Source organism: Jatropha curcas, chromosome 6, assembly GCF_041381405.1.
Source record: "Jatropha curcas cultivar XTBG-Jc1 chromosome 6, XTBG_Jcur_1.0, whole genome shotgun sequence".
In the NCBI taxonomy this organism is placed as follows: Eukaryota; Viridiplantae; Streptophyta; class Magnoliopsida; order Malpighiales; family Euphorbiaceae; genus Jatropha; species Jatropha curcas.
This window is the reverse complement of record NC_143156.1, coordinates 4,686,829-4,698,360: the sequence shown is the minus strand read 5'-3', so window position 1 is coordinate 4,698,360 and position 11,532 is coordinate 4,686,829. Positions and strand designations below refer to the sequence as shown.

General features: G+C 33.5%; 3 protein-coding genes across 3 annotated transcripts; 2 read left to right on the top strand and 1 right to left on the bottom strand.

Annotated features, from left to right (window-relative positions):
* The first annotated feature begins 2,499 nt into the window (after positions 1-2,499).
* LOC105636055 (L-type lectin-domain containing receptor kinase IX.1) lies at positions 2,500-4,672 on the top strand. Its single transcript, XM_012219226.3, is given in 2 exon segments — positions 2,500-4,608; positions 4,610-4,672. Coding segments are annotated over 2 exon segments (2,172 nt in total).
* A 1,228-nt stretch (positions 4,673-5,900) lies between these two features.
* Positions 5,901-8,042, top strand: LOC105636056 (L-type lectin-domain containing receptor kinase IX.1). The gene has a single exon (XM_020680045.2). The coding sequence runs from the start codon at positions 5,901-5,903 to the stop codon at positions 8,040-8,042; it is 2,142 nt and encodes a 713-aa protein (XP_020535704.2).
* Positions 8,043-9,516: 1,474 nt separating this feature from the next.
* Positions 9,517-11,532, bottom strand: LOC105636057 (L-type lectin-domain containing receptor kinase IX.1). The gene has a single exon (XM_012219228.3). The coding sequence runs from the start codon at positions 11,530-11,532 to the stop codon at positions 9,517-9,519; it is 2,016 nt and encodes a 671-aa protein (XP_012074618.1).

Genomic DNA, 11,532 nt, shown 5'->3' with positions numbered 1-11,532 from the left:
TTATTCATTATTTGATAGAACAAATATAGATCTTATTGTTACACATTTAAATAAATTGGGAATACAAAGTGTAATGATGGTGATAATTTCGATTTGATGGATTAGATTAGGCCCAATGGCAAACATGTTTATATATGGTGGGCCGACGTAGGTCCAATTATGATCAGGTTTTATATGGGCGTAATCTCATCGGAGCTTCAAGCCTTAGAAAAGATTCCATAAGTGCAGGAAGGAAAGATTCCATATAAAACACAAATTTGGAAATGCTAAAAAGTTAGTGAATCTCTCGTACACAAGCCAATCAAAGTCAAAATTAAAAAAAGAAATATATATATAAATATATATTATTTCCTTCTTTTTTCCCCCAATATATAATCATAAATTAAAACATTATTTATTATTAGTTTGGTGTATAAACGAACGTTCATACATTGAGTGTAGATAAGTCTTTTCCTACTTGCTAATCACCGAAAAAAAAAACACAATTTGACTTACTCTAATAGACTCTGCCGGTTAATATATTATGTGTGAAGTTTAATGTTTTAACAGTTGCATTAGCTGAAGATCACAATTATTATAAAAATTAAAATACAAAACATTAATTGATAAATTTTTTTAAAAATAGTTAGAATTATAAATAGGTAAAAAAAAAAAAAAAAAATCAAATTTGTCATTATATGTACTCACACGGATACAACAAAGGGTATAATCAATGGCAGTGGATCCAAGCATTAAAATGGTAGGAAAACATAAAATAAATTTCACGAAGAAGGACAACATAGTAACTGGCGGCAATTACATTGATATAAAATGCTTTGTTTACTTATTTGTCCTTTCCATGGCAAGTGGAACTTATTATTTAATCCATTGGGATGTATTAATAAAATCAATTAAGTTGCTAATCTCAAGTATTTGCACTGTTAACAAATGGATTTACTATCTATTTTCTTCAATGAATCCTTTTTAGTCTTGACTTGAATAATAGGAGCATCCTTTCTATTATGTTAAATTTGATAGTTTTTGATTTTCATAAAATAAAATAAAATTTAATATAAATATTTAGATAACGGTAAAATTATTATTTGATAATTTTGTATTTTCATAAAAATAAAACAAGGTTTAATGCAGGTATCTAGATAAAAAAAATTATAATCAAATAAGTAATACTATTTTGATTCTTTAAAAGTGCATCCCAATTTAAAAAAAACAAAAGTGCATCCAAATGCAATAATTAAAAAGTTAAAAAAGGTCAAATTTAACGGAAGGAAAGGAGAAAATTTACCTAGACACAGCCTATGATCCACCCATGCACCAAATAAATGAAAATATATTTTTTTTTTAAAAAAAATTGTTCTACATTACCCTTTTTTTTTTTATCTTTTCTAGTAAATGATCAGAAATACCCTTATTTAAAAAAATATTTTTTATTGGTTTGGTCTATCGATCGACCCATAAACCAGGTCTAGGCTCTGAATAATATACCATTAACTTAACAGGGAAAACATATCAATCTATACAACTGAATGATTATTTGTATTGTCATAGGGATTATCTACGGAACTTGTTAATTATTTGAAACAGAAAAGGCTAATAAAGCCAAATCCTGCTACCAATGTGCACAGCTAAGCCATTTCTTTACAATCAGCAATTATATCCATATGGGCATAGTTCATTTGTCTTGTTAGGATCTTGGATTCTACAGTTGCAGGTCCATGCTTATTTTTTCTTGCTTGATCTGTAGAAGAAATTAGTCTCTAGAATTAAGAGACATTGCAAAATGTTTGTTTCAGGTCTGAAATCAGAGAAAGAATAATGAAATTATGTAAGTGTTAGAAAAAATTATTGAAAATAAATAATAAACTCAAGTTAGATAAATATTCAATCATTGAAATCAAACTAATGAACTTTGCTGCTCAATGGTAACAGAGTTGTCTTTGGTACCCTTAGGTTTGTTCGGACTCCTTCACAGCTAAATTATGAATAAAGTTAGTAAGGTAAGCTTACTCGGACTTCAGTCAACCAATGCTAAAATATTAGTACTAACAAATTAGTTAGTTAACTTTCTATCCTTATAGCAAAATTTTAATCCAACCAAGGTAAATTGTTTTCTTTTCTTATTTGTTTATTCATTTAATTAGTTATATTTCCAACAAATTAATTTGAAAGAGTAATCCACTGATAAGTATTGGAGTGAATGGTTCAGTACTCTTCTTCGAGATCGAGAGTTCGATCCTTATAAATAAAGCAAATATTTGTTTGGAGCATTTTATCCCTTAGTAGGCAGATCCGGTGCCAGCAAGGAATAATCTATATGCCATTTGATCAAGCCGGATTTGGTGCCTTTACATATATAAAACATATAGGCTATCCCAAAAACGTTCACTTTGGTGCTACAACGCTTGACAGTAAAGAATTCCTTGTGTACGTTCCAATATATGTAACAATTAACAGGAATTTATAAAACCATGCTAAAATCTCCCCTTCTTCCAAATCCTAGACATGGATGTTTTCTGCTATTCCTGGAATTCCCAAAACAATTTACCAAACATCTATTTTCTTCTCTACATTTCGATTTTCTTGTTCTTTACCACTTCTAAAGCATTTGCAGCTCCATTAAGCTTCAACTTTCCTAGCTTTGATTCTAATCATCCAGAAATTTACACAGAACGAAATGCTAGTGTCAGCAGTGAAGGAATTGAACTAACCACAAACATGCGGGATTTAGATCAAAGTGGAAGTGTTGGTCGAGCCACATACATAAAACCTCTGCATCTCTGGGATAAGGCATCAGGAAACCTCACCAACTTCACTACCCATTTCTCCTTTATCATTAATTCAAAAGGAAAATCAAACTATGGAGATGGGCTAGCATTTTTTCTCGCTCCAAATGGCTCGAGAGTTCCTTCAAATGTAAAAGCCGGTGGTGGTCTTGGTTTAGTCATCGATGACAATTCCACTCATGCGCTAAATTACTCCGAAAATCAGTTTGTTGCTGTGGAATTTGATACATATCAAAATGAATGGGATCGGCCGATGTTTGATCATGTAGGTATCAATATAAGGTCCATGAAATCTGTTGCTACTGTGACATGGGCAAACTGTGTAAAATATGGGAGAACTACAGATGCTTTGATTACTTACGATGCAAGCCAGAAAATTTTGGATGTCATATTCTCTCAAGCTAACGATTTTGGAAATGAAGTTATTCAGAACTATCTATCAGCTAGAGTTGATATGGCTAAACATTTACCTGAATGGGTGACTTTCGGCTTCTCTGCTAGTACTGGACTTTCATATGAGATCAACAGAATTACATCATGGGGGTTCAATTCAAGTTCCGAAATTCTAGATGACGAAAATGCAAGCTTGCCAAGTAATATTGCACCTGCACCTGCACCTCCACCAGCAAAAATTCCACAAATTTATAAAGCAAGTAGAGGTAAAGCAGGAAAGCTTGCAGGCTTGAGTGTGGCAGCATGTACTTTGATCATTATTGCTGTGGGTTTCGTTTCATATCATTTGAGGAAGAAGAGAAAACAAGTAAAAACCTGTGATCCTACTTTTGATGTTTCTTTAGAAGATGGTTTCAATAATGGGACAGGACCAAGAAAATTTTCATATAATGAATTGGCAAATGCGACAACTAATTTTTCGGAGGGAGAGAAGCTTGGTGAAGGAGGATTTGGTGCAGTTTATAGAGGTTTCCTGAAAGAACTCGATTCTTATGTTGCTGTTAAAAGGGTATCAAGGGGATCTAAACAAGGCATTAAAGAATACATTGCAGAAGTGAAAATCATTAGCAAAATGAGGCACCGGAATTTGGTGAAGCTTTTTGGTTGGTGCCATGAAAGAGAACTACTACTTGCATATGAGTTCATGCCTAATGGAAGCCTAGATTCCCACCTGTTCAACGTCAAAAGCTTGTTGACGTGGGAGGTGAGGTATAGAATTGCTCAAGGATTAGCCTCTGCGGTGCTATATCTACACGAAGAAGGCGATCAATGCGTTCTTCATAGAGATATCAAATCAAGCAACATAATGTTGGATTCTAATTTTAATGCAAAACTTGGGGATTTTGGATTAGCTAGGCTCGTTGACCATGCAAAAGGGTTTCAAACAACAGTTTTAGCAGGAACTATGGGTTACATGGCTCCTGAATGTTTCACATCAGGAAAAGCTAGCAAAGAATCTGACATATACAGTTTCGGAATTGTTGCTTTGGAAATAGCCTGCGGAAGAAGAGTTGTTGAACCAAGACTTGAAGAAAACCAAGCAAGAATTGTTGAATGGGTGTGGGAATTATATGGAATGGGGAAAATACTTGAAGCTACTGATCCAAAACTATGTGGAGATTTCAATGAACAAGAAATAGAGAGATTGTTAATTGTTGGTCTTTGGTGTGTTCATCCTGACTGCAAATTTCGTCCTACAGTAAGGCAAGTAATTAATCTGCTGCTTACTTCTGAGGCTCCTCTGCCTATCCTTCCACCTGAAATGCCTGTGCCAACTTATCTTGCTCCTCCATCTACACCAAAATTAGCATCACCCATTTTATCTGATGATTCTACCAGCAGCAATGGACGGCTAAGCTATACAACTGATTCCTCAGACACTCTCATCAATTGCTAGAGCATCATCTCCTCCTGTATCAATGTTGTTGAACAATTTGTAAGGCTATGATGTAAAATTGCGTGTAATGCAATGTTATGAAATGATTTTTCTTTTTTGTTTATTGTTTTTATTTGATTACATCCTATTATATTCTACCAAACACAGCCAAAAATATTCATTCTTAAATTAATTCTCAGAGATTTTCATGTGCATTGCAACAGTTTTTTCTGGATATTAGATTTTGCGCACCCAGTTGAGAATTTTGTTTAATACAATTCATGAGTACTATTACAATCAATATTTTCAGTAAAATTGTTAAGAATTCCACATCGACTAAATAACAAATCTATAAACTTATAGGTTGTGATTCAGTTGACAATGCAGATTAGGCATATGGAAAAAGTTTTCGGGTTCGATCTCCACTAAATATACTTGCAAGGAGGGGCGAAGAGCCTTAAGTGTAACTAAGTCCCGAGTCGAATTAGGCGGTCCCTGATAACAGGGTCCAGATACCGATAGTTTACATAAAAAAAAAAAAATCCATAATGGCATATAAAGGTGCCAAACTAGCTAACTAATTAATCGTTTATTACTGTATTTTTTAGTTTTGGTTTGGGCAAACCCAAGTAAGCACACACCACAATTTCTATTTTTTTTACACTTTTTCTCATATTTAATGATAAAATTTTAAAATATATATGTTTTATAATTTTTTAAACATTTGCATATTCTTATAAATTATCTATTTTAATATTTTTTTCATTGATTTTTAATATTACAATCAAATAAAAAAAATTTTCTGGGAAATATTTTTCGAATAAAACAAAAGAAAACATTTTCCTGGAAAAATGAAAGATAAGTCGTGAGAATAACCAACGACAATTCCGCTGTCAAAACCGACATGACGTTCAACGACAGGGTCAAACATTTGCCCGCTGTACTTAAAAATGTCATTGACGCCAATTGCCATATATTTTACTTTTTCCTTTTTTTTTTTTTTTTTAATCCAGAATATCTGATTAACAAATGACAAAACGACGCAGAATATTAAGCCATTGCCAGCGGTTTCTCCACGGAGAGACCAAAGCAAACATTCTGTTATCCCTTAAAGGAAAATAAAAAATTAAAAACTTGCCGGCCCCCTACACATCGTATTTCAAATGTCTAATTTAATTTAGAGCTATAGACAAACCAAGACTGCAAATCAATTCACAATTTCTTGTTTTTTTTTTTTTTTTCAAGAATGAAGCAATATAAATGTAAAAGAACTCGAATTAGAATCCATAGCAATGGGTAATCTTCTTATTATTTTCTTGAACTCTCAACCCAATACTCATTTTCTTCTCAGTCTATTCATAATCATTTTCTCGTTCCCCACATTACTCAAATCCTCATCTGCTTCAACTCCATTGAACTTCAGCTACCCCATCTTTGATTCAAACCATCCTGATATTCTCACAGAAGGAAATACTAGTGTAAGCAACGTTGGAATTGAACTTACTATGAACTTAAGTGACCAGAAAAAAGGAGGTAGCATTGGTCGAGCCACATATAAGAAACCACTGCACCTTTGGGATAAGGCATCAGGAAATCTAACCAACTTCACAACCCATTTTTCTGTTTTTATTGACTCAGGAACAAGATCTTTGTATGGAGATGGATTAGCGTTTTTTCTAGCTCCAAATGGTTCAACAATTCCTCCTGATACAAAATCTGGAGGTGGTCTTTGTCTTGCCATCAATGATAGTCTTGCACTGGACTTTCATGAGAATAACTTTGTTGCTGTTGAGTTTGATACCTATTCGAATCCTTGGGATCCGTCGACTAATCATATAGGTATCAATATCAGGTCCATGAAATCTATTACTACTGTTTCTTGGCCAAGTAATAAAATAGAAGGGAAAAGAACAGATGCTTGGATTAGCTATGATTCAAGCCGGAAAATTTTGGATGTCGAATACACATATATTGATGGAATTAGCAGTTCCAGAATTAATGGCTCCTTATCAGCTGTAGTTGATTTGGGTAAGTACTTACCTGAATGGGTTACTTTTGGCTTTTCTGGTAGTACTGGATCTTTATATCAGATAAACAGAATTACATCATGGGCGTTTGATTCAAGTTCAGACATTGTAGATAATTTTAGTAGCTTGAATCTCGAGCCAGCTCCAAGTCCGGTACTTTCAGAAAGTAAAACTATTAATAATGGACTTATGGCAGGCTTGATTGTTGGTGGAGTAGTAGTATGTATTTTGATTCTTGGTGGCGGTTTCTTTTTGTTTGTTTCAAAGAGAAAACAAAGGAAACAAACGAAAACTAATGATCATGTCTTTGATGTATCATTTGATGATGATTTCAGGAATGGGACAGGACCAAGAAAGTTTGCTTACAATGAATTAGCTAATGTGACAAAGAACTTTTCAGAGAGTGAAAAGCTTGGAGAAGGAGGATTTGGTGCAGTTTATAAAGGTTTCTTGAAGGATATGAACTCTTTTATTGCTGTTAAGAAAGTATCAAGTGGATCTAAACAAGGAATCAAAGAGTATGCAGCAGAGGTTAAAATTATTAGCAGAATGAGGCATAGGAATTTAGTCAAGCTTATCGGTTGGTGCCATGAAAAAGAACTACTGCTTGCATATGAGCTAATGCCAAATGGAAGCCTTGATTCTCATCTTTTTAAAGGAAAAAGCTTGTTGACATGGGAATTGAGGTACAAAATAGCACAAGGATTGGCTTTAGCATTACTATATCTACACGAAGAAGGTGATCAATGCGTGCTTCATAGGGATATTAAGTCAAGCAACATTATGTTAGATTCAAATTTTGAAGCTAAATTGGGAGATTTTGGGTTAGCTCGGCTTGTTGACCATAGTAAAGGATCTCAAACTACAATTTTAGCAGGAACAATGGGATACATGGCTCCAGAATGTTTCACATCAGGAAAGGCAAGTAAAGAATCTGATATATACAGTTTTGGAGTAGTTTGTTTGGAAATAGCTTGTGGAAGAAGAGTTGTTGAACCAAGCCTTGAAGAAAACAAAACAAGAATAGTTGAATGGGTTTGGGAATTGTATGGAATGGGAAAAAAACTTGAAGCTGCTGATAAAAAATTATTTGGAAATTTCAATGAACAAGAAATGGAGCGATTGCTAATTGTTGGATTATGGTGTGTGCATCCTGATAAAGCATTTCGTCCTTCAATAAGGCAGGTGATTAATGTGCTACTTACTTTTGACTCTCCTCTGCCTATCCTTCCATCAGAAATGCCTGTTCCAGCTTATCTTACACCTCCAATGAAATTGTCCATGTCATTCCTCATGTCATCCTGTGGTTCTACTACAAGCAACAATGTGCCAATAAGCAATTCAATGACATCATCTTCTGCAGCATCATCATCTCCTTCTATGGCACTCTTGTTAGACACGCGGTAAATTCAGTTTTAGTATATTCCTGAAGAATTTTCCATATAGTTTGTTTTTATTTATTTATTTTTTGTTATTTCAGTTTAGACGAATTGATAAGATAGCCTGGCAATAACTTTTGAATTAATTTTTAACATTTTGATTAAGTCAAAAATTCATCTTTATTAATTTATTAATTGTAAGGTTTGATAACATAGCTTTTATAATAGTTTTTAGAGAGATTGAGGGATTTTTTTTTATCAGCAAAATAAAATAATTTTATTAAAAATTCAGAAAAAACTTATCAAACTCCAGCAATAATCCCAAGTCAATAGACTCCAGAAGCCTATTCTTGAGATAAGAACAAAGAAGTCTTGTGTAATGATATAATATAGACAAAAGTTCTTGAAATTATAAACTATTATACCTGATACATTTAACTTTTAATTAAATTTTTTTTTGACAATCATACTTATTGTTTTTTTCTCCGAATCAATTAATTAAATAACTAATTTCCTTTTTGTTATTTTAAATTAAATAACTAATTTAAATCACTGTATAAATAGCTTGAAAAAGCTTCAAAGATGCACATCGTACTCCGTGCATTTATTCAGGAATTAACTTGTAGATGCTGGCTCCAAGAATCCAATCGAGGGTTTTCATGTATTTCAATTTTCCTAATTAGTGGGAACTAAATTTTCAAATAAGTCTTCAATTTACTAGTTTAGTTCATGAATCCCTGTTCATTTGGGTTTGTAATACAGAGATTGTCATTTTTTATCTCCTTCTCCCTGGCAGTTGCAATTATCTTTTTGTGGATGTGAATATTTTTGTGTGTAATTAATTTATATCTGTATTGTAAATATAAATTCAAATACTGTTGTTTTCCTTTCATCACTTTCTCTTTGTCATTTATGTATTTAGCATACTCTGCTTGTTAAACTATTGGATTTTGGTTGGGACTTATTTTTATTATTGCTAACATACATGACCTCTGCTCGGGACGATAGTCTCCAATTCTGCAACCATCAATCTTCTGTAAATTACTAACATAGAGATATGGAATTGATTTAGCTAAACAGCACAACATTACTCAGAATGTTCAAATTGATCATCAATTTTTTTTTATTGGCAAAATAAATTTATTTTATTAATTTAAATCCAGGAAAAACTTAGTTTATTCAAGAAACTATACCCGAATTGGACAAGCTAAGTAAAAAAACCACAACATACATAGAAGAGAAGGTTACATTGAAGAGTAAGAACCTTCTCTTGTCTCATAAATAATACAAAGGTTATGGCAAGTGTTAATTCTTGTGCTATCCTTTCTTGAATTGCTAACATTGATGCTGCTATATGCCACGTTGATCTAATAAAAGCAAGCCAAAACCTGAGAGAGCCAAGGAACAAACCAAAAAAACACCATCCTACAAAACCAGAATGGACAGCAAAAATTAATTCTGATTATAAACATAGACAACTCAAAGACTGAGTTTTAGACTTACTATGAAATGCTATGATCACTTAGAGACAATGACAATGAAGAAGCCTTCACTACAGGGGAAGAATATGTAGGCACAGGCATTTTTAATGGAAGAACCGGCAATGAAGCTTCAAAATTGAGAACTTGAATTGCTTGCCTAATAGAAGGTCTTAATTTTGCATCTGGATGAGCACACCAGATCCCAACAACCATTAAACATTCCAATTGTTGCTCATCAAAATCTCCATTTAGTCTTGGATCAGCACCTTCAAGTAACTTCACATTTCCTCCTCGATATAGATCCCAAACCCATTGCACCATAGAAATCTGATCTTCGTTTCCTTTTAGATTAAGCGGTTTTTTTCCACAAGCAATTTCCAGCGCGACGATTCCGAAACTGTAGACATCTGATTCTTTACTAGCTTTGCCTGTAATGACATATTCTGGTGCCATATAACCTAAAGTCCCTGCCAAAAGTGTAGTTTGAAAACCTTTGTTATGGTCTACAAGTCTTGCCAAACCAAAATCTCCAAGTTTTGCATTAAAATTTGAATCTAACATAATATTACTTGATTTGATATCTCTATGAACCACTAATTGCTGGCATTCTTCTTGTAAGTATAGTAATCCTGAAGCCAACCCTAAAACAATATTATACCTCATTTCCCATGTCAATAATTTATTTTCTTTAAAAAGATGGGAATCCAAGCTTCCATTAGGCATGAGTTCATAAACAAGTAATAATTCTCTTTTTTCATGGCACCAACCTATAAGCTGCACTAAATTTCTATGCCTCAACTGACTAATTACCTTTACTTCTGATGCATATTCCCTTATTCCTTGTTTGGAACCACTTGATATTCTCTTTACTGCAACAAACAAATCTAGTTCCTTAAAAAATCCTCTATAAACTGCACCAAACCCTCCTTCTCCAAGCTTTTCTTGCTCTGAGAAGTTATTAGTTGCGCGAACCAAATCATTGTAAGAGAACTTTCGCGGGCCGGTACCTTTCTCGAAATCATCATCCATTGATAAATTAGAGATAACTTCATTGCCCTTTTCCTCTCTACTCTTTTTCCATAAGAAAAAATATAACCAACTTAATATCACACCAACAAAAACACATACACCAACCCCTAGCCCTATCACAAGTCCTGTAACTTTGTTTGACCTATTTGTTGATTTATCATTTCTGGGTACATCAATTATTTTTGGTGTATTTTCTGTTGGTGCTTTATCTTTTGGCTTGTCATTTTCTTCCAGACTTGAAGTAAAAGACCATGAATAAAGAGTATGCATTTCAGAAGACCATCCAGTGGCAGCTGAAAACCCTACTGTTACCCATTCAGGTAAGTAATCTCTTAAATCAACATCATAACTAAGATTTTGCTCAATTACATTATTGCTACTGCCAAATCCAGTAAAAGTAACAGTTAATCTTTTTAGGGTAGACTCATATCTAACTGAAGCAAAAACTTTTTTACCATCTTGTATGTTACTTAACCAAGCTGTAGTAATATTAGACCTTACAGAATTAATATCAATACCTACATGTTGATAAGGCGGATCCCAAATGTTAGGAAAAGTATCAAATTCTACTGCAAGAAATGGATATTTAGACGTCTGATTTTCTCTAGCAAGAGCCAGACCACCGCCTGCGAAATTGTCAAGAGGGAAATGCACTGGCGAAAGAAAGAAAGTCATCCCGTCTCCATAATTTGCAAGATTTTGCGAATCTATTGAAAAAGAAAAGGTTGTGTAGAAGTCAGTGAGATTTCTTGAACTTTTGTTCCAAAGATAAACTGGTTTACAGTATGTAACTCGACCAAGATTGCTAATGCTAGAAATATTTTCGGTGAGATGGATGGCTTTTTCAGACACAGAAGCATTTCCTTGGTAGTTTAGGCAGCGGCAATTTGGTTTGAACCTGGAAAAATTGAAAGTTAGGGAAGTTGTATGAGTTATTATGAGAAAGAAAAGGATTATTTGGAAATTCAGAGTCATTTTAGCACTATTGAAGGGATTGCACAAAGCCAT

Excerpts from the sequence above, each read along its gene's own strand:
- LOC105636056 (XM_020680045.2), top strand. The coding sequence starts at position 5,901 with ATGGGTAATCTTCTTATTATTTTCTTGAACTCTCAACCCAATACTCAT.
- LOC105636057 (XM_012219228.3), bottom strand. The coding sequence starts at position 11,532 with ATGGCTTTGTGCAATCCCTTCAATAGTGCTAAAATGACTCTGAATTTC.